The sequence below is a fragment of the Numida meleagris genome, chromosome 11 (assembly GCF_002078875.1).
Source record: "Numida meleagris isolate 19003 breed g44 Domestic line chromosome 11, NumMel1.0, whole genome shotgun sequence".
Classification (NCBI taxonomy): Eukaryota; Metazoa; Chordata; class Aves; order Galliformes; family Numididae; genus Numida; species Numida meleagris.
In genome coordinates, this window is record NC_034419.1 from 19,357,491 (window position 1) to 19,380,151 (window position 22,661).

At 56.8% G+C, this 22,661-nt stretch overlaps 2 protein-coding genes across 2 annotated transcripts; one reads left to right on the top strand and one right to left on the bottom strand.

Moving 5' to 3' along the window:
• CAV3 (caveolin 3) lies at positions 13,908 to 16,802 on the top strand. Its single transcript, XM_021409766.1, has 2 exons — positions 13,908 to 14,021; positions 16,461 to 16,802. Exons 1-2 carry the CDS (start codon positions 13,908 to 13,910, stop codon positions 16,800 to 16,802), a joined length of 456 nt encoding a protein of 151 aa, XP_021265441.1.
• Positions 17,416 to 22,128, bottom strand: OXTR (oxytocin receptor). The gene is made up of 2 exons (XM_021409851.1): positions 20,919 to 22,128; positions 17,416 to 18,788 (listed from the first exon to the last, which is right to left on the bottom strand). The coding sequence occupies exons 1-2, from the start codon at positions 21,844 to 21,846 to the stop codon at positions 18,541 to 18,543; spliced, it is 1,176 nt and encodes a 391-aa protein (XP_021265526.1). The 5' UTR covers positions 21,847 to 22,128; the 3' UTR covers positions 17,416 to 18,540.

Sequence of the window (22,661 nt, forward strand, 5' to 3'; positions counted from 1 at the left end):
ATTTCCAGCCCCCCCCGTGCTCTCCCATGCTGAACCAAACACAATCTCAATGGCAGATGCTGGGAGCATGCAGCGCTCCCCAGCCACGCACTGACCTGCTCAGGCCTGCCAGCACCACCCTTGCACAAAGCCTCCGCCGGGCTCCCAACAGCCCGAGATCCATGTAGAGTCACAGGGGAGGAGAGGAGGGTGGTGCAGTTTCTTTTTAAATAGGAGTGTCGGTGCCTTTCTGATCCTGTGCACATTTCCGAATTTCTCGGGGTCTGTTTGCCTCATCTTCGCCTGTGCTGCAAACACAAGAGCTGGACTGAGCCGCAGCCCTGCAGCTCTTCCCCAGACGCAGTAAGAGAAGTGCTGTGAGACTGGTGCTGAAAAAAAACAAAGAGTGGGGGAGGATCCCAACCCCGCAGCCCTCGAGGGCATCACCTGCAGCGCACACCCTGAGATGTTCTTAGCTGGTACTTTTTGCATTGGCAGAACTACCCAGCCTGGGGTGGTACCAGGTGCTTTAAAATGGAATCCTTCACATTTGGATTTGATAATTGCATAGACTTTAAAATATATTGTTATAGATTATGCAGTAACCCAGGAAAACTGATAAATAAAGCAGGAAAAGAAAGGCACCAGTTAGAAACTGCATATCTGGATTGAGAATGGTTCTGTCCATAGGCATCATTTAATGATAGAGCATGAGAAAGGAAAGCGCCCAGTGCAGGAAATCTCTCCCTGCAGCCCTGTGCTCCGCAGGGCCGGTCCCAGCTCTGAGACACAGGCGGTTCCCACAGGTGCCCTGGGGAGGGGCAGCACTGCCTCATTCCCCACCCACCCGCTTGGCAGCCCCATGCTGGGTACCCCGGGCAGGCACCAGGTGCGTGCTAAGCCTCCTTCTCTCCAAAAGACATTGGACTCACAGCCAACAGCAAGTTCCAAAAATGAAAGTGAGGAAGAGGCCGGCAGAAGGCAGCCTGGAACTGCTGCATGGTTCCAGGGGTCTGGCACGGCAGGACATTCCCTGCACCTGCTTTCCTGCTCAGTGAAAAGATGCTCAGGGTGGTGAGCAGGCTGCTTTTGGTGCTGAGAAAAGGAAATTATAAGCTGGAATTGAGCTGGAAGACAGAAGTCTGCCAAAGGGATGGCTTTGACAGACCGCACAGAAAAGTAAGCCATCTCCCTCTAAGTTTAGTTTGGTCTTTCAGTTTACTCTCATTTCTAATGGGCGCTCTTGTCTTTCCTGTGGGCAGACAGACGGTGTGTTCTAGCTGAAATTCCACACTTGCGTTTGAAATAGGAGCGACAGAGATTGCCACATCCTCGCAGGAATCAGATGAAGCGGAATCGTAATGCTTATCCAAAATCAGCTCCTAAGAGGTACATCATGACATCAGCTCACGTTTGTCAGGGCTCCAAAAGACAAAGGAGCAATAACAGCCACAGCTACCTACATCTTTCCGTACATCCCCGTGAAATTATTTCCCTGCTATTTCACTTGGTAATTATGACCGCTTTGTCATTTGCTAAAGATCACCTCTAAATAAATGATGGAACTGGTTACTGTTCCCATCTTCTCGCTGTGCCTCCTGCCCGAGCTCACTCATCAATCAGCCATAATTAGCAAACCCCGCAGTGCTGGGGCCGGCCGTGGGCACCGTGCTGGCAGTGCTCCCATGGGACCGGTGCTGGTGCCGTGGTGCCACTGCTGCCGCTGGGTGCCAGCTGTGCCAGGGGAGCTGGGAGCCCCGCACCCAGCAGTGCTTACCACCACCACCTTGCCCCAGAGCGCAGCACTGCTCAGTCTGAGGGGTTACTCAAAGCCTCTCTGCTTACCCCACAATGTGGACAACTTACAGAAGAAATTGGCTTATGAGCAATAGCAGAACTAGCCAGCAGCGCAGCCATGAGTGACGGCGTTTACGTGGGAGCCCTGGATTTCAGTGGTCATAGGACCCGAGGGACTGATGGCAGCCATGCACCTATTTGTGGACAGGGAGTCCGAGAATGGATTTGGACCCCAGTGAAGGACAGCGACGATCCCCCATGCAGCGGCAATAAGGCGAGCAGCATCTGGGAGGTGCAGCCTGTGCCGCTGGCAGATGCAGGACACTCAGTTATGCACGGGGCGTTTTGGTTGCAGCACCACAGCACAGATGAGCGGCAGTTATCCACTGATTCATGGAGGCTCTTCAAGCCATCATCAGCCCCAGCGGATTCAGGCTTTACAATGACTGCCGCAATGATGCACAGTATTATCTCTGTTGTTTCAAACTTAACGGAGTCACCTACGCCAGACAGAACAGCACCTTCTTTCCTCATCACCTGAAGATCACTTCCTAAGTCTGTCACGTTCCCCATTTGGAAAACCAACGGGCCGGCCGCTCCCCCGCCCTGCAGCCCCGAGCTCAGCCCGCAGCCGCGGCTCCCGGCCCGGCCGCCCCCGGCGCCTCGTGTTGGGCAGCGCGGAGCCGCCGCCGCTCAGCCCCGCACGGGAGGAGCCCCGCGCTGCGCTGCCGTGGAGCAACACTGACACCGTGTGCCACCCGCGGGAAGCTCCCGCTCGCGTCAGCGTTTGGTGGGACGCCGGTTGTTCGCTGCCCGAGGTATCTCTCCAACGACAGCCTCCGGTAACGATCCCTAAAGCAGACGCAATTATTTCCGTTGAGTCTTTCCTCCAGTGACCGTTCACAGCACAGCAGCTGATTACAAAATTTCCATCTGTGTGAGACGGGAGCGTGGGGAAAGCAGCGCGGCCCGCACCTGCAGCCGGGGTGCCCCATCAGCCCCTCCCCAGGATCACCTCTGAGCCGTCTGCTCTTCATTCCAAAATGCACCGCAATTCTGCTACAAAGAGAACCCGACCACTTCTTTGTCATGTGGGAAGGACAGAAAAACCGTTTACAACAAAAGGTGGAGATAAGAGCCTAAGTACCAAGTTCCAGTCCAATAGGAATGGTTTAAGTGACCGGTTAAAAATATCCCGAATCTGGAGCAAATAAGTCAACAGCACACTTGTTGCTATGGCGGTGTTGTTGGAAGTCACAACAGTGCATGAACACGAACGCACAGCTCCGTTTTAAAGAAGCAGTAAGTGTGAGACGGGCCTTGACCAACGCTGGGAAGCCCCGGCTGCTGCCCCCCATCTCTGCACTGCGCAGTGGGGACAGCTCCGCACTGAGCGCCCACTGCAGGCGGCAGTCACACACACCCGGTGAACCAGTGGATTTAGGATCGAACCCGCAGCCAAAAGTTTGGGAAAGTTCCACCGCTGGCAAAATCCAGCAGCTGCCCTGCACCTTTGGGCACCATCAGTCCCTCTCCTGCAGCGTCCCCAGCACTGCAGTGAATCATTTTTTCCCCATCTGATTAAACAAACTTCCCACAGCATCATTATTTCTTAAGCTAATTAAAGCTCTTTTCATTCATAAATTAAGGAACCTCAGAACTCAATTACTTTCCAGTAGTATCAGTGACAGCAATATTTCACTGGGGCACCTCATAATTAGAGTTTCTTCAGGCACTGTATTAGCATCTAATGAAGAAGAGACAGTCAAGGGCATAAGATAACAGCCCCCTCGTGACAGATATTTCAATTAAGCGGCATTTTGTTAAAAGATAATGAGTCCCACCTTACATTTTCTTCGGACCTAAGTGAGCAGCACCGCCTTCCTCTCACCGACCAGATCTCCCCCAGCAGAGCATGAGCAGTGGATGCCCGCTCTCCTGCAACACGAGCCCAAGGACACAAACCTTCGGCTGGAACAAACACGGGCTGCTCCCTCCTGCCCCCCACGCACCAAAACCCTTTGTTTGCTCCATCCCTGCCTCCTGCCAGCCGACCTGCAGCCGCACCACTGTGCCGCCAGCGGCAATCCCCTCACACCTCCCTCTTCCCATGCAAGCTGCCGGAGCAGCACGGGCTGCCTGAGCTCAGAGCAGAGGGGACGCGCTTTGTCCCCCACGCCCACCGCTGCCACCAGCTGCAGATCCCGCGCCCCTCCCACGTGTCCCCACGCTGCAGCAGGAGCATCCCACGGGGCTGGGACAGGGGCGTCCCCTGGGCTCTGCCCAGCAGAACGGCAGCAGCCAGACGTGCATCCCAGGGAGCTGCTCGGCCCCGGCCCGCTCGGGATAAGCTTTTCTGTCCTGTTTTGTCCCCGGTGTAAAAATAGTTGGGCTTTGCTCTTTTAAGTGGGTACCCACCATTTTTAGTGGCACCTCGCCCACCCAACACATACACAGGCCAGAGTACTTCAAACAGTAAAAACAGGCCTTCACCAAGCCCGAGCTTGGCTTATCTGCATCTATTAACAGTATTTCAAGCAGAAAAACAACACATCCTGCCAGAACCAGAGTTATCTTCTCTTATCATTAAGTGACGAAGGGAAGAAGCTATAAATAAAACAGCACAGCAAGAAATGGCTGTTCTAACAAGCAAAATTAACTGTCAGAAAGGGCGCTCCCAGCAGAAGCCCACCCAGAAGAGCTCCCCAGGCAGGACGCAGCTCTGGCCATGCTCAGTAGATGCGATCTCATGGAAGTTTTTAATCGCAAGCATGGAAACACCAATCAGATTCATCAGCAGCTTCCATGCTTCATTTAAGGAGCCTGCACAGAGGTTCTGCTATGGCTGCCAAGGGGTCCTGCCCCGTGGCCCGCCTGGGCTGCACCGAGCAGAGGGGATCGCTTCGGGCTGCATGCAGTGTAAGTAAGTAACAAAACTTATATTTTGTATTAAAAGAAGTTAAAAGAGAGCAACAACCAACACCAGCGGGTTGGGTGTGTGTGGGCACTGACCGACCCACGCGCAGGGCTGTGCCGCAGAGATCAGGCTCCGAGCTTTGTCCCCGAGCAACGCGAACACCCGAGCGCTCAGCACCGCGCACCGCCGGCTCCTGCCAGGGCCCAGCTGTGTTGCCCAACAACGCCGCCAGGGGGCGCTGCGGGGCCGCCCGTCCGCAGCCGCGCTTCGCAGGAACCATCGGCAGAGCGCGGAGCGCCGCGCAGTCCCTGATCCGAAACAGAACTCCGGTTCCATCAGTCCACTTTGATAAAATACCTGGGGCTGGCACATCTATTATCCAACTCTAAAAAAAAAAAAAAAAATCAAAGCACCTAAAAGCACGTCTGTTCTGCAGTCACCTTCACGAAGAATTCCCCTTCATCTCCTTTGAGGAGTCCATCCAATAACTTTTTAACACAAATGCTGTTTCCAGGGCACGCTGCCTGGAGGGACGCTCAGACCACTCTGAAGATTCTCAGCCCACCAAACCCCCTCCCTCCCCTCACAACGCTGATGCCTTCAATTAAGAGCATAAAGAACGCTTCTGAAGTCCCAGGGCCACGATTTCAATTCCATCCAGGTATGGATGCAGGGAAACCTTCCCAAAATCGATGCGTGTTCCCCCAGCACCGCACATCTCACTGCCAGGGCTCCAGGCCTACCCTGTCCTCCTCCGCCTGCTGCAGGAGCTCACCAGCCAAGGTTTTTCCCCTTTTAAAAAACTCTTGACCACCACCCACACGTGAGGCGCAGCCACTGACACCCCCACCAGCAGCACACCGAGCACCATGCACCTCGCAGCCACTGCCCAAGTGGGACTGCTTTGATCCACTGCAAATATCTCAACTCCAAAGCCTTCATCCGCGCTGACCCAACCCTTCTGGAGCCTGCTGGGTTCTGGTACAAGGCCAGGTCCATTTTGGCTCACAGGGTCGCATATTTCTTGCACGAGTGTTGCTGTGGAAAGACAGATTTAGGATGTGCCTCCCCATCTTCCTCCACTCTAATGCTGAAGAAATTAAGCTGACTGATTCCTGTTAATAAGAGTATTCTGTTGCCGCAGCAGTTGTGGAAAAAGTGAAGCACTGAGCCTGGGGGGTTACGTTTGCTCTTTCAAAAGCAGGGAAGCCTCACAGGACCAGCATTGCAAGCCCCCAGGGGTCAGGGGTGCTCAGCAGTAGGAAGGAGCAACCAGGTCTGCTGTACCACCAGCACCAACCCGCCCACCCACCAGCCCTGCTGTCTCTTTTTGCTCACTCCTGAATTTCTTCACCTTGTGGATTCAAGGACATGGTTAGTGGGCATGGTGGGGTTGGGCTGGTGGTTGGACTTGGTGATGCTAACTCAGAGGTTTCTTCCAACCTTAATGATTCTGTGGTTCTACCGTTGCCAGCCCATCCCCATCACTGGTCGCAATGCAGCTGCTACTCAAAACCCTTTCCCCGCTGCCCACGAGGCTGCTTGAGGCTCTCTAGCAGAAGCAGCAGACAATGTGCATGCAGGGCACATTAGACCCATCCTGCACCATGCACCCTGCCCAGCCCACGCCGTGGACCATGACCCGATGCCAGCTGGGGCCGTGCTGGGGATGCACAGGGACGTGCTGCGAGGTGGCAGGGCTGCAGCCCAGCCCCAAAGGTGCCAACCACCCCCACTTCTCCAGACTTCGGTCCAGATTTGATAGCTTGGCAGCACTGGAAGTCATGCCAACAATGTAGATTGACCCAAATAAAAAGAGCAACTTTTGGCCCTGAGTCCCTCCAATATTTGTTTTTACTATAAAAGGAATTGGACTGTAGATGACACATGGGTTAGCTGATTTGGTTACACAAGTAACTGGGAAAACGGAGTGTTACATTTTCAAATGCCCTTTTCTGATTTTGACAGCTCAAATTCTTTTTAAACTTCACCTCAGATTTCTGGAGCCATTCCATTTCCAGACCTGTAGCCGTGCTATTTTAAGCCCTATCAAGTACAATGTCACTACCAAGCACTGCTCATCACAGGGCAGCTCCAGCCAATAGCTGCTTCAAGGCCTCATCAGCGAATACAGTGCATTGGTCCTCCACGTGTTCAAACCCATTGGGCTGTCATTGTTTTCATTTCACCGATGTTCTACAAAAAATATCGAAGGATAAAAAGCAAAGCTTCAGGAGCAGTAACAGCAAAAGACAGCACGAACAGCAAAACCTGTTCACAGCAGGTGCACAAGCAGACAAAGCATCTCTTTCTCCGTGTGTTAATCCTCAAAGCACCCAGAGAACAGCACTGAAATAAAAATCAAATTGAAAATATTAAGCTGGCATTTCTGATTGCACTGCCCAGGTGGAAGAAGGGCATCTGCAACCAACAACATGGCAAACAAGCGTGAGCACACCCAACACTCGCACATGCATTTGTATTTTCTGGGAGCCACTGGGGAATGTTCCCTTGTTGCTCATGACCACCTTATCCTGAGGATGAATAATTTCATTTTTTTCCAAGAAAGGGCTCCAACCAGAGGGGCTTCGAGCTACCACCTCTCACAAGGGGTGGCCACGCATACACTGAGAGGCCAGGATGGACTCTGCCATGGCTGGGTCTGTGACCCCCTGCCCTGTGCATCACTTCAGGCTCGCCCTTCCCAAGGCAGGGCACAAAGACAAGATGAGACGATGTGCAGCAGCCACCGGGCTCACTCCCTCCCTGCTCTGGCAGGAGGTGACCCCCTCCCCTCTGCAGCAGCACCTCCCCCAGCACAGGTACCTGTGGCCCAGGAGCCCTGCTCTGGTGCTCAGCTGCTTCTCAAGGCCCCGTGGCTGTGGCACAGCACCAGGCAGCTCTGGCACGCTTTGCTTGATGTTTCCATCAGGGATGTGCAACTTTCCCCTTTCTACATCTGAGCAGTAAGGCTTAAATGGTGGTAGATGTCAGTCTTTGTGTTGACAAAGCATTCTCATGAAATTGCCTTTCTTATTACAAAAACAAGGGAAAGAATAACATTTACCCAACCACACTGCTATTAGTGTATCTGTTTTTCTGACACTCTGGTGCTGCTTTCCCCACAGATCGAGCGTTTTCATGAAATACCAGCGAGGCTTGGGCATGACTTTAGAGAGCACCAGAAATAGAGTGTGGAAGGAGAAGAGCAGCATCACTTTCTTCCACATATGGATACCAGTTCCAGTGAGGGATTTACACACACAAATCTCATCCCTTTTGATTCTGACACAGCTGGATCCACCAGCCCAGAAATGCCCTGCCCATTAGCGCATGCCATGGCCTGGTTCCCCATTAGGTCAGGGACAAAGGGACACCTCAGTCTCTGGGAGCACTCTGAGGGCTCACATGCCTGCAGGAGGCTCAGCACCACACAGCTCTTAGCCCACACCTCCCACGAGCAGCAGACTTGCTCCCATCCTGAACGCAACGGCACAGCTCCCATTTGTCCCAGAAGCATGGAGCTCTTTCAAGAAACCTTAAATTCATGCACAAATACCATCCAACAACATCCAAGGTACTGCCACGCTGTTGTTTGAGCAAGGGCACACTGCCACAGCCACCACGATTTACAGCGTATAGCTGGCGGAAGTTTATGAATATTAATTCAGTCAGCTCTGCTGTCATAAACAGTCCTGGGCAGGCAACACCCGTAAAAATGCAGATGGCCTGGGGTAGCTCCTGGAGAACTGCAGCACGAAGCTCAGCCCGCTCACTGACCGGCAGCGCAGGCCAGGCCCCGGCACAGCACGGCAGGTACAGCGTGCAGCGAGTCACAGCACTTGGATACAAACAGCCAAGGAGAATGTTCCATTTTTGCAGCCTTCACTGTCTTGCCTTGAAGCCAAAATGTTCCCTTGAATAGAGCACAGCTTGGCTCGCAGAGCAGCTATCCATCACAGAGACCTGAAGAAGAGTCACGGGCACCTGAGCACTGTGGGGGGGCTGAGAGGCAACGTGCAGTTCTGTGGTTCTCCATTTAAAGGCTTGACCCGTGTCCTTAACTTCACAGCTCTTCTTGAGCAGACGCTGGCAATGTCACCTGGTTTCCATGCACTCCGAGTGGCCCCGCGTGCCCTGTTTGCCCCAAAACAACACACTCTGGGTGCTGGGTCCTGGCCGCGCTCCAGCAGACATGAGAGCATCCACATTCCTACAGAGTTACAGCGCTTCCTCCAAAGGCTGAATTCGTACTCACATCCAAAGTAAATAAATCAAGCACCGCGGCCCCTAACACAACTCGCTTATCACGCACAGCGCGAATAACAAAATGTCACAATGTTTGCTCAAGGCACGTGCTTTGCTTTCAGTAACCTAGGCTCAGCAGAAAGACTCAGGGGTAGCGGTTCCTCCGTGGCTGCTTGGCACCTCCCAGGGCAGCGGGGCCTTTCTCGGTGCTGCTCCCCACCAGGAACAGCTCTCGCTCTGCAGACCCGGCTGCACTGCAGATCTCCCCACGCCACGGTGATGTGAAGCGAGGTGCAGAGGGGGGCAGTGGCAGCACGCTGTGTGCACCACGAAGCCCCCCCCCGTTCCCGCAGCAGGCCCCTGCCGTGCCCCAGCTCCGTGCAGCGCTACCAGCAGCCCTGGGCACCGCGTGGGCTGGGGCACGGCACTCGTGGCGCTGTCTGTTATCGAGGCGGGAACTGGAGCGTAGCTGACACCAAGCTCTAGCAATAACCACCACGTTCTCATTGCTGCTCCAAAACCCGTCTTCCCAGGCAGTAAATCAGGCTGAAAACCATACATTGAAACGCTGGAAAAGCACAGCTCTCAGCGGGGTGAGGCGTGCGCCTGATCTCCTGCTGCAGCACCCGACCTCTGCAGCACAGCAGAAGGTGCTGAGCTTTAAATTCCAGGCGGCAGCAGCAGCTCCAGCCTGCTCGGGAGCTGCCCCCACCCCAGGTGGGCCCTCAGCGCAGCTCGCACAGAGCAAGGCCCCCATCAAACATAGCAGATTTTAAAGGCTGAGTGGCCGCGCTGCTTCACAGACCTGGGCACAGTTTGTACCCTGCTGCCCAGAGCAGAGGGAAGAGCAGCAGAAGCCTTTCATGTGCAAAGCTCCTGGTGCTAGAAATAGGCCTCTATATTCTGCATTGTTATTAAGAGCCTAACCTCCCTCCCAGGGCTGGAAAGGGCGATTTGATTTGTATGCACCAGGAGCCTTCTGGGCATGCCACAGCCAAGCGGTATCGACCAGCTCCGCAAGCAGCGCTCCGCACATCTCTGCAATGACATCACCCAAAGAGCAGCATCTTCTCTTATTTATGAGTGGTAACATGCCTTGCTTTTCAGGTTTGCATTTTATTTTTGGCTGCTTTGTACAAACACTTCACATAGTGTTTTACTCAAAGCCCAGCTTACCCTAGCTGCCTTCAGAGAAGGGCTGGGATCCTGGCACTGATCCTTGAACCACATATCTCTGCACGTATCTCTACCAGCGTATAGGCAAGAGAGCCCCATACATCCTCCTGGGCTGGAAGGGAATTGTCAGACATTCCCACAGGGGTAGCAAAGTGCTTCCCAGGTGCTACGGGGATCATGTGCTTGCCAGCCAGCTTTAGCTGCTGGGTTTCTGACTGCTTTCACCATGGTGTGATGCAGAACTCTCACCTGAGCAGTGATCACAGTTGTCTGTGCACTGGCACTATCCCCCCTCAGTACCTGAGGGTTTCACAGATGGCAGCAGCGCATCTCTGCTGAAAGGGAAAGCGTTATTCTATGGCTGCACAGGTTTTGATTAAAGGAAAAAACTAATCAAGCCTCATACACCAAAATAAATAGCCAATGGCAAGATCAGACCCCAGTTCTCATCGGCAGCGCACAAACTGGATAAACCTGATTATAGGAGCACCCAATTGGGTATGACACAAGTGATAAATCAGGAGAAGGTCTCACTGGATAAGGCAAAGCCAAGCAGGCTATTTTAAAATGAAAATCCAAAAGAATTTAGAGTTACTGGAGAGAGAGATAAGGGCTGTGACCAAGAGGAGCTGAGAACACAGGCAGAGTAGGGCACAGGCTGCTACACAGCAGCTCCCTGTGCCTGCGGGGGGGGGCTGCCCTCAGAACAGGCTCAGCACTGCCCAGCAGTGCCATGAGCAGCTCAGCCCAGGACCCTCTGCTCTCCCAGCACAGCCCCCAGACCCTGCACAGCTGCAGCCAGACCCTGGGGCTCACCAACCCCACAGCACCAGCCAGGACCCTGCAGCTGAGGGCACTGCAGGAGCAGATGTGCTGGTGAGGCACCCTGACTGCTCCAGCACCTGATTCACTTCATTATTCCCTTCCAACCTGAAATATGACATTTGTTAAACATTTAAAAAACAGCTTTGCCCACGGCCATAAGGATGTGATTAGGAATTAGGATACAGCTAGAAGTCATGGGCTCAGCTGGTGGCTGCTGAGCTGCTACAGCACAGGAGATACAGCTGTACACATTTCCTATGATGCCCGTCGCACTGGGCCAGTCAAACCCAGCTCTACATGCAGTACCTGGGTGCCCACTGCCAGCTGCCTGCCCAGGTCGCACAGCCACATGGTGCCCCCCGCAGCCACTGGGGACATTGTCACACTGCCAGCACCAACCTGCTCCAGCTGCAGCCCTGCAAGAGCCAGGACACGCACCTGAACCATCAGAACCAAAGGAACCTTGTAACCATTCAAACCAAGTGATAATTGGTGAGCACAGGCCATTTCCCTGCTCCGTGCTGAGAGGTTCCACCAGCACAGCCCCTCCCAACTGCTGAGCTGTCCCTCTGCTCCTGGCATCTGTGGCACACAGCACCCATGGCACTGTGCGAGAAGTTCAGGCTCCCACCCGAGCATCCGTAAAGCAGACAGGAATGGAGAATGACTCTGATATTGAATCCATGCCCTCATGGGTGTACAAACACCACAGGTTTCGCCCTCCTTCAAAGGGCAATCTGCTTTGACTTGAAACTAACTAAGGAGACTCGAATGATAAATGAATGTTTTTCTGTACTTCCACCTCAGCAAAATTTAATTTTAATTGATGTCGCACATGACAGAGCTCCTACTCAAACTTTTGTTTAGGAGCCGCTTATTTCAGCTGCCTCTGACGTAGCCATGCTATTAAGGCCCCCAGTGCAGCCCCGCGCTCCCTGGCACCGGGTCTGAGCAGCAGGAACCAGCCCGGCCCCACGAGACCCCAGCACTGAAACTGAGCTCCCACCTACAGCAGAGGGAGGGCCCAAAGGAACTCACGGGAGGGAGGCATGCAGAGGAGCCTTTGTTTTGCTTTTTTAGAAAAGATGAGAGTTCTGCTCCAAGCACTGTGAGCAGCACCAGGCCCTTATGCTCCATCCCATCTAGTGACAGTTTCTCTCAACTGGAACAGCTCTGTCCATTTCCCCCCCCATGACACAGACCAAGCAGAGCTGAGAGCCCTGAGGTGGGCACTGGTCCTTGCCCCGCTCTGCCCCAGCCCTGATTTACAGCACAGCTTTGCACCCCCTGTTCCCCTGCCCCCAGTGCCGCGTGCTCTCAGGGCCCATCTCAGCACCAGCTCCTTGTTTCTCCTTACTGCTCACCAACATCATCATCTCTTTATTTCCATAGAGCTTTGATTTATCCAGGCTTTATTTCTGTTTTATTCCTCTCTGCTCTGGAGGAATCTATTTCATATGCTGGGTCTAAGCAGCAGGCTATTTTGCTGACCTCTAGAATGCTTCTGAATTCACAGCACAGTCCCCGCAGCCCACCGGCCAGCTCAGGTCTTGATAATCACTTTAGGAAAAGAAACGCCCTTCTTGAGACCACGTAGGGCCAACCCAAGGGGGAGACAGGAGCTTGGTTTCTGCAGAGAGAACCCTGTCAGAAGGTTTCTAGCAAACGTTCCCAAAAGGAAAGGTTAGAACTGCAGTGTGCCTGGTGTGCCCTGTGTGCAGCACACCAGCATTCTGCAGCAGCCCCTTTCCCCAGCAGGGCAGGCAGGCATCAAACACGTTATTGCCTGCACTTGGCACTTCAGCTCCAGGTTGCCACTAATTGCTAACAAACCAGTGTTATTGTTTGCCCATAGCAAGCTGCACGTCACAAGTTCTGTGTGGTGCCCCACTTGCACTCTGACAGCACCCCGACCTATTTATATCCCCACGAGCAGCTCCAGCACTACCTCAGGCAGCTGCTGGCTGCACGCAGACAGATCCCGGCTCTCATGTTCCCCCTCCCACGCCCGGGACACCAGAGCCGCATGCCTGCAGCAGCCAGCCACGGCCCAAAGGCAGCGTGTGACGCACACCACGGGGCATGGGGCTGCGCCCAGCTCTGGGGGCCCCGCACCTCCCCACTGCAGCACTTCTGCACGGGTGAGTGGGTGGTAGCGTGGGGCAGGGCAGAGCCAGGCTCCCCACCACAACGCACAGCAGCTGCACTCCTAAATCTGGCACTGGGCCCCGGCCAAGGCAGCATTGCTTCTCCATGAGATGGCTGTCACGATCCTCACCCCCGGAGCCCCACACACCCCAGCTCTGTGTGCTCCGCTTGCTTCGCAGCAACACCCATCACCGTCCATCTCCACCTTTAGCTTTGGCAAAAGCTCAGCAGAGTCTGTCTGCTTGAATGCCCATTACCAGGACAGGGTTATTGATGCCCGGCCCAAGGCAGCAGCCAGGGCTGCCATCTGCCTGGCACCGCCGCTCATTCACCTCACAGCATTTGTCCCATCCCTGCTCACACAGCCCCTCGGGTTTGTATGGTAACTTCCTACCCATTTTGCTCCTTTCTCATAGAGTGGTTTGGGTTGGAAGGGACTTTTAAGGTCATCTAGTTCCAGCCCCCCGCTATAGGCAGGGACACCTCCCTCCAGACCAGGTTGCTCACAGCCCCATCCAGCCTGGCCTCGAATGCTTCCAGGGAGGGGGCATCCACAGCCTCGCTGTGCAACCTGTTCCAGTGCCTCGCCCACGCAGTGTGCGCCAAGGACATCTCCTACAAGCTACATCCATAGCAGCTTTAGCCGCGGATGTGCCAGACCCCAATAGGCCACAGGGTCTCTCCAGCACAGCCCCTTTAAGGGCACTGGGGCGGTGCGACATTAATTTTAGCCTGGAGCACAGCCAGGGTGTGGGGCAGCTGCTCGGCTCCGTGCACCCTGCCCTCCGCACTGCCCCAACCCCACGGCACCAGAGCCATGGCTGAGGAGCAGAGAGAGCTGGAGGAGAGGATCATCATCAAGGACCAGCACACCAAGGAGATCGACCTCGTGAACAGAGATCCAAAGCGGATCAACGAAGACGTTGTAAAGGTAACGGCTTCCTCAGCACTGCTTTTAGAAGAGTAGCTCCCTCCCCATTGCAGGGAGTGTGAGCAGCCAGGGCTTCAAGCACTGCTACGTAAGGGCCAGGGGCTGCACTGCGGTGGTGGGGATGGGACAGCCACAGCTCCTGGCTCCGCAGAGCACATGGCCCCACCAGTGTAGTTCTATTCTTTGAGTGCACTGCCCACCTCCACGAGCCTGAAAATGTATGGGGCTGCCCTCACTGGTCGCAGTGGTGGGAAGCCAAAAATAAAATGGGGTCAATCCATAGCACTGATTGAAATGGAACCTTAGAAAAAAGTTGGGAAGAAGCTGTTCATGTTCAAGGCTCGCAGTCTGAGCAGCAGAGCACTGAGATAAGCGCTGTCCTGTTTGGAAGAAGGCTGTTCCCCCTGCATGCCAGCACGGGGTGCAGCAACCCGCCTCTATTTTTGATCAAAAGGAGCAATGCATCTCCAAAAAGGGAAAAGGAGAGAGGGAAAAGGGAAAAGGAAAGCCTCTTCCTAAACACTGACCGCTGAAACTTGACTGCTCTGTCAGCCGTGACATGGGATTTGTTAGACTTACACCGGGGTAAGTTTGGTCCAAAGTAGGGCAGGAGGAGAGGGATGGGTTTTTACTAAACCTACTGTGAGATCAAAGTGAATGGCACACCAGGAGGGATGGCAGAGCGCAAGCTGCTCACAAAGGCTTCTGAGCAAGCTGTGACCTTGATGGCACCAGCAAAATGCATTTGTGCACTGAAATGCATTGTATTCCAGCTGAATCCCCTGGCAGAGCCCTGAGGGGCTGTGCAGTGACAGCCACTGGCAGATGGGCACTGTCTGCCGGGGCAAGGTGTGCCTGCGGGGCCTGGTCGCTGCCATGGCTGTGCTGCAGGGCTGCTGGGGACAAGGGCCAGCTGCGGGAAGGGGACGCAGTGCCAGAGCAGCACCCAGCACCTGGAGCAGGGCCCTCCCCCTAAACACAGGCCTTTCCCATCCCAGCCATCTCCTTCTCCTACTCAAGCTCCAAAAACCCTTTGGAGGATTTCACAGCCCACCAGCCCACATAACTACACTTCTTCCTCTGCTTTGGAAGCTTTCAAAGCATTTACTGAAGCCACCTCACATTCATCCAACCCCAAAAATAGCCCGGATGTTAAGCTGGGCAGGGAGAGGCACAGTCACAGCCCCAGCACCTCCGTTCCCCTGCAGCAGTGCAGGCAGCAGCACACCAGGAAAAACCAGGGGCGAACCCCAGAGCCCCACAGCAGCTGGGCAGGCAGGCACTCACCTGCAGGCAGCGAGTTCCTGCCACACACACACAGCAGCAGCGCGTGGCAAAGCCCTGAAGCCTCCTCGCAGCCATGGCACACGGTGTGCAGCTGGTGCTCAGGGACACTCCCCAAGGCTGTGGGGCAGAGCCCAGCTCACAATTCAGTCTGTGACCCATCTCTCCTCAAGAGCCTCTGCTGATACACAGGAAGCAAAAGGAGCAGAGAAGGAGAGACTCCTCCTTATAGCCTGCTGCTCCCCTCACTAATTACCCCTCAATTAGCTGACCAGCTGGGACCTGTTTGGTTCTCAGCTGGGCAGGGTCTGGGGGGGGAGGGCTGCACACCTACACCCACCCACAGCCACCCACGGGACTGTTCTTTCCCAGCCCATGTCAGCATCTGTCCTGGTGTGTGCTGCCAGCCCCGGGAAATTAAAGGTGATGCAGAATGATCTTACCAAAGTGCTTCCAAAAACAGAAGGAAGGTTGCCGTTGGACATAAATGCATAAGCAGACACGTCAGCCTAACCAAGGAAAGATGCTTTTTCTGAAGAAAAATGGCTTGGTTCATGCATTCCCTAAAAATGCGTTCCACCACAGCAAGGTCTGTGCATGATTCTGAGGCTTTTAGGAATATTTACACTCCCAATGGCTGCATATAGTAACGATATCCATGCAAGGACACAGCCACGCCAATCCCTCCCTCTTCAGCAGAATGCAAACAGGCAGAACTGGGTATCTCACCTCCAAATGTATAAGAAAATCATAAATCAGGAGGACTGCAGGGTTTTATTAGCACAAACACCACCATAGGCAGCCTATGTCCCTGAATGCTAAAAAAAGTGTCAGGACGGGCTCTGGTTTCCTTGAGCTTAGATACAGCCATGCCCATCCCTGCTCGTGGCTGTCTCCTGCACCTGCAGGCACAGTGTGGTGCTGGGTGTGGTGTGCTGGGCACAGTGTGCTGGGTATGGTGAGCTGGGTATGGCGTGGTGCTGGGCAGCGTGGTGCTGGGCAGCGTGGTGCTGGGCACGAGGTCCCTCCAACCTGGGCACAGTTTCTGTGCCCGCCCTGCAGTGGGACCCGCTCCCTCCCGCTGAGCTGTCCCTGCACATGGCAGCTCCTGCACCTCGCCTTGCGCCAACGCTCCCTCCCTCCGTCCCGTGCCAGGTGGATTTCGAGGATGTGATAGCTGAGCCCGTGGGGACATACAGCTTTGACGGTGTCTGGAAAGGCAGCTACACCACCTTCACCGTCAGCAAGTACTGGTGCTACCGGCTGCTCTCGGCCGTGTTGGGCATCCCCCTGGCCGTGGTCTGGGGCTTCCTCTTCGCCCTCATCTCCTTCTGCCACATCTGGGCGGTGGTGCCCTGCATCAAGAGCTACCTGATCGAGATCCAGTGCGTCAGCCGCATCTACTCCCTCTGCATCCACACCTTCTGCGACCCGCTCTTCGAGGCGCTCTCCAGGATCTGCAGCAACGTCCGCGTTGTGCTGCGGAAGGAAACCTAAATCCCGGCAGCACCACGAGCACCGCGCTGTGCCGCCGTGCGCCCGCTGGGTCTGTGCCGCCGCGCCGGGGCCCTGCGCACAGCTGTCCTTGGCATGTCAAGGACGCAGAGGCACTTGTGTGCTCTGCTGGCACTGCCCCGAAGCACTGTGCTGAACCAGGGGGCGGGAGATCTCATTGTTCAGATATTATTCTCGGTTGTGTTCTTTCCTCGGCTCCCAACAGGTACTTGAGGCCAAAGTCCGTCCCAGTGCGATGCCACAGAGGGAGGCACAGTTTGTACGGTGCTCCTCACCAATGCAGGGTCGTGGAGCTCTGCTCCCCTCAGCAGCGTAGCACTGATGCTGCACAGCACCGCGCCGCGGGGTGCTGGAGTTACATGTAAAAAAAGATATTTGGATGTTTGTAGGAAAAGAATGTTTCTGAAAACACTTTATCACAGGTATTTTTTAAAGGTTTTTGTTGGAATAAAAATTATTTAAAACAATGCTGGACTTTTATCCTTTTTAGCGTGTTGCCATTGTTCTGCTTGTTCCTATCCCGAGTCAAATCCCAACCCAGCTCCCACCACCTCCCATCCCTGCAGCCCCCCACAGCCGCAGCACCTCCATTTCCCTTTGGCCCTTTGAGGCCGTGGTTGGTGTCCCCTTGTAGCGACAAGTCCCTGGATCCCCACCCCGCCCTGCTCCACCACCGGGAGAAAGAAGACGAACAAAGGGGAAAAGTGGTGTGCTTTGGGAACGCTTTAAACCAGCCTGGTAGAAGGTGCCGAGATGGGCTGTGCTGGGTCACGGTCAGCAGTGTGCTGAGAACTCACTCGTAGCTCCTGGAAAAACATGCAAAGGAACGCCACGATATGACAGGAGACAATGTACATGTTGGTGACAGTGAAAAAATAAACTGGTACGTATTTCAGTGCGCTTTTCATGCCCACTCCCAACACTAAGGCTGAACCTTGCTGCACACACGGGGGGGCAGGCAGTGAGGGTGGGGGCAGCGCCGGGCCCCCTCCAGCACCGCCCTCATGCAGCACATGGAGCACTGCACACAGTGCCCAGCACGGTGCCCTGTGCACAAAAGCATCCTCACACCCAAGTGCCATGTGCAGCGCATCGCACCCATCCGTGTCCTTCGTTCTTTGGCACAGTGCTCCTCCTGCTCTCCATCAAGATGCAGTCAGAAAGTTTTATTTACAGTATTTCTTAACAATTAAAAAACCCATGCCGTGAGCATGACCTTGTGCATTACAAAGCGAGAAGGTTGCATTGGTGGGAAAGATCAGACGCTATCAACCACAAACCCAGAACAAGTGCTTGGCCATGGGGGACCCGATGGCAGCTCCTCAGCCCCCCGGAGCCCAGTGTAACCCAGATGCCTTAGGAGAAGCCTTGAGTGTGCTCAGCAGATGTATTCTTGCACAGATCCCCGATCCCATGTTGGCATTCCTCCTGCCATCCCGCAGCGCTCACCCCCAGCCCCGTGCCCTGCACTGTCCCGGGTGCGCTCCACGTGGGGTGCAGGGGGGGCTCCGGCAACGGTCCATGTATTAAAGCCACCAGTGGGAACGGGCTCAGGTGCTGCTCAGCCCCACACAGCCCCGAGCGCAGAGCCCTCCTCGCCGCTGCCCAGCCCAACACCACGCGCTGCCCGTGCTCACCGGCACAGACCTATGTACACTTATTTACACAGCACTCCCCTCTCCCAGTCCCAGCGCTTCCCGGCACTCGGCCCGGCGTGCCCTCACGTGGTGGGCGGCTGCGCCAGGCTGCGCTGGCTGCTGCTGCGGCAGCTGAGCACGAAGGAGGACGAGTGGCTCTTCCTGCCCACGCTCAGCTCGCAGGACGGCCGCGCCTTCAGGTAGCGCGCGGAGCAGCAGAGGAAGCGCCGCATCAGGTCGTGGAACAGGTGCCCCGTGTACAGCATGTAGATCCAGGGGTTGCAGCAGCTGTTGAGGCTGGCCAGCAGCATGGCGATGATGAAGGGGGAGGCTGCAAGGCAGAGAGTGCGTCAGGGCGTGGGGGCCGAGGATTTCCCCTACGGAGCCTCAGCGCCCGCACTGTCGTTGTCAACCCGATCACCAGGCAGAGGGCAGAGCCGCAGGCACAGCACCGTGTTGGCACGGCACAAAGTGCTTTCCCACCCAATGGCCCGGAGCTCGGACCAGCTCCATCCCATCAGAACAGGCCACGCCATCCCTCAGTGCTGGGCCCGTGCCCCAGCCCCGTGCCCAGCCTTGCTGTCCCTGTGCCCTACTGGAAAGCGCTGGCAGCGAGGATGTGCGCTTGGCTCTGGCTGTGCCTGATCCCTCTCTGCCTCTGCAAAAATGCACTCGCACCACTGAAATCAGAAGAAAAGCACAAGTTGTGGGTCTAGCTGCCAAACTCACCCTTAACCCATAATTCCTGCTCTAGTGATGTCTGCTCCAGCTGCTCTTAATTTCAAATGGAAGATAAAGTAATGGGAAATTGCTGAAAATCCTAGGTGAGAGAACTGAGGCACATCACTGCATTTCAATCCACTTTAGAAAAAAAATTCTAAATCCATCTATTGCTGACTCAGCTCTTCTGCCTCCAGCACTGATAAATTGCGCTTCATGGAGCTCATCGTGCCTGGCTGCACCATGGAAGCGGCCTCCAGGAGTGCCCCAGGAGCACCCCAACAGCCAGCTTGGCCTGCCAGGGCAAGGGCTGGGGACATTACACGGAGGGACTGGGACTCCCTGCTCTGCAGAGGGGCCAGCAGAGGCAGCGGGCTGTGCTGAGGAGAAGGGCTGCTGGGCGTTGGAGCTGGGGTCCCTTCCAACACAAGCCATCCTATGATCCTGTGCAAAAGCTGCCAAAGAGGTGGCACACAGGTGCCAGGAGATGTGCCACAGACACACACAGGGCTCGGGGCGAGCAGGGCTGCAGCCCTTGCTGCCAGCACAGCACAGTGCACGGAGGCAGGGCTGACAAACACGCAGATGTGGCCACGGTCCATGAGCACTCCAGCTGGGAGCCCACTGCTCCATGCAGCCCTGCGGATGAAGCACCAGGACGTTTGCTTACTGATGGGTCAGGAGAAGCCCTCGAGGCCGCAGGTAGGACATAGAGTGAAAGGGAGAGACACAGCATGGTCAGCGTCTGAAAATCAGACCTTCAGACTAGACTTCATCAGGTAGAAAACCAAGAGAGAGCTGTCGGGAGCGCCAAGGAGGGCTTAAAAAGCTGTGCTAAACATCCACACCTGCAATAAGCGAGCAGAGAGCAGCGAGAAAGGCGCAGCGAGGGCGGGTGGAGCCGGGCAGGAGAGCTGCTCCGGCAGCTGGGAGGGCACGCGCACGGGCTGCGGAACAGGGGGGTCCCATCGCTGACCCCTTACCGGCAGACGGGAGGAGCAGGCGCGGCCGCACCGCGCACAGCAGCTCCCGCCGCGGCGTGCAGAGGGCACGGAGCCGCAGCCCGGGTCGGCCCCCGGCAGCCCCACGCCCTGCGCTGCTGGTGGTCGGGGCGGTGCGCCCAAAGAGCTGCCCCTGAGGGCACTTCGCTGTCCTTGCTCGCAGCTCACAAAGTTGTGCGGAGCTTTTCGTGCACGCGGCTTTTCCCCACGTGCGGGGACGTTCCCGTGCAGGGGCAGCAGCTGCTCGCACAGCCGCAGCACGCGGGTCTGAGCCGGGCGGCGAGTTCACTGCGCTTGCAGCTTAAGGGATGGCAGGAGCAGCCAGCACTGAGTGTAAAACATGGCCAAGCAGTGACACCGCGCCCAGGAGGGAAAACCTTGTTCTTTAATCAGAGGGCTTCTGCGGGACCCGTGCTCCAGCCAGAGCCAAGCAGCAGCAGCACAGTCCCCGGGCGGGTGGGAGCCGAGGGGAGGGACAGGAGGGCAGAAGAGTTGGAAGCAAAGAAGTCGGCGGGGACAGAGCGGTACTGCAGGAGAAAAGGAGTCGGCCCTGGGGGGGCGCAGCTCCAGCGCGGGGAGCTCAGGGGCAGCCGCTGCCGCCTCTCCCGGGGCTGCTCCACGCTCAGAACCCCTCCTCGCCCCCTCCAGCTCCCCGACCCCCCGAGACATTGCTGTCCCCCGCAGCCCCCGGCCCGGAGCACCGAGTCCCTGCACGCGCACAGCCGCGGGGCGGGACGTACCTTCCTGCGGAGCGTTGGTGTCCCACACCGACCACATCTGCACGAAGAAGAAGGGCGTCCAGCACACGATGAACGCCAGCACGATGATGAAGGTCATTTTGACCGTCCGGATCTTGGCTTTGGAGATGAGCCGCGTGCTGCTGACCCTGGCAAACGCCGCTCCGCCGCGGGCTGTGGAGCTCAGCCCCCCGGGCGGCCCGTGGGCCGTCTTCAGCTTCACGTTCTGCCAGATTTTGAAGCTGATTAAGCCGTAGCAGACGCTCAGCATCAATACGGGGATGATGTAGACCATGAGGGTTATCCAGGTGACATAGGCTTTGGGTCCCCAGGGCTGGATGAAGTCCGCCCAGCAGTCATACACTCCGTTCCCCACATCCCGCAGAGAAAAGATGTGGATCTGGGGGATGCTGACCAGCAGGCACAGCAGCCAGGTGAGCAGGACGGAGACCCGGTCCGCCCGCCTGTGCAGGGACCGCAGCGGCTGACAGATGGCCAAGCAGCGGTCCAGGGACATCAGCAGGAGCATGTAGGTGGAGGCGAACATCCCCACCACCTGCAAGTACTTGATCAGCCGGCAAAGGAAGTCGGGGCCGTAGAACCTGAAGGTAATGTCCCATATGAGCTGGGGCAGGACCTGGAAAACGGCCACCACTAGGTCGGCGATGCTCAGGTGCTTCATGAAGAAGTACATGCGGGAGTGCTTCTGCCGGGTGGTGTGGATGGCCAGCAGCACGCACAGGTTGCCGCTCAGTGCGAGGAAGAGGATGAGGCAGAGCACGGTCACCTCCACCTTGGCCATGTCCTCGTTCCGCTTCAGAGGGTCCGCGGTGCCGTTCCTGGCGGCCGCCCTGTCCTCGGGCTGCAAGCTGCCGTTCCCCAGCGAGCCGTTGGCCCACAGGCCGCTCCCCGCCAGGTACAACTTCTCCATGGCCGCCCCGCATAGAGCCGGGCACCTCCCGGCCCCTCACGGCCCCGCTCCCCGCAGCGCCGCGTCCCCCCCGGGCGGCGGGACCAGGATCGCGCCCCGGCAGCCGCCCCCCCTCGGCCCCTCCCCGGGCTCCCGCCGCATCCGCAGCCCGCGGCCCCCGGCGCGACGGCAACGCGCGTGGAGCAGCACGAGGGGGCAGCGGCAGAGGAAGCGCCGTCCGCCCGGCAAGCCCCGGCCCCGCCGCTGCCGCACGCGGCTCCAGCGCAGGGAGCGCGGAGAGGACCCCAGCCCCGGGCGGGGCGGGGATAGGGATGGGGATGGGGATGGGAACGGGGAGGGGGCCGGCTCCGTCCCGCCCCGCCCGCGGGCACGGATGGGACCGGGGTGGGTCCCGCCGGGTGGGTCCCGCCCCGCCCGCTCGGAGCGGCCGCGAGAGGGAGCGTAAGTGCCGCGCCGTGCCCCCCCCCTCCGACCCCGGGCCGCTCTCGGGGAGCTCCACCCGGGGGGGAACCCTCGGAGGACCCCCTCTGCGCGGCCGGGAGCCGCGGTGAGGGGCTCGGACGCTGGAACAGAGCGACACGTCCCTGAGCGATGCCGGGGCAGGGGCTCTCCGCCGGGGCTGTCCCCGAGCCTCGGGGGTCGGGGTGTGGATGGCAGCTCCTGCTCGCGCTGTGCTGCCCGGCAGCCGGAGCGGCGGAGACCCCCGAGGAGTTTTTCTTTCAGGAGGATTATTTGCGAGTACTGCTACACCGCCGCTACGAAGGAAAAAAAGTCGCGGCTACGTTCGATGCCGTTTGCCGCCAGCGCCGGTCCCA

Coding starts and splice junctions, on each gene's coding strand:
- CAV3 (XM_021409766.1), top strand. CDS start 13,908: ATGGCTGAGGAGCAGAGAGAGCTGGAGGAGAGGATCATCATCAAGGAC. Junction 14,022..16,460: donor TCAACGAAGACGTTGTAAAG/GTAACGGCTTCC, acceptor GTCCCGTGCCAG/GTGGATTTCGAGGATGTGAT.
- OXTR (XM_021409851.1), bottom strand. CDS start 21,846: ATGGAGAAGTTGTACCTGGCGGGGAGCGGCCTGTGGGCCAACGGCTCG. Junction 18,789..20,918: donor CACCAACGCTCCGCAGGAAG/GTACGTCCCGCC, acceptor TCTGCCTTGCAG/CCTCCCCCTTCATCATCGCC.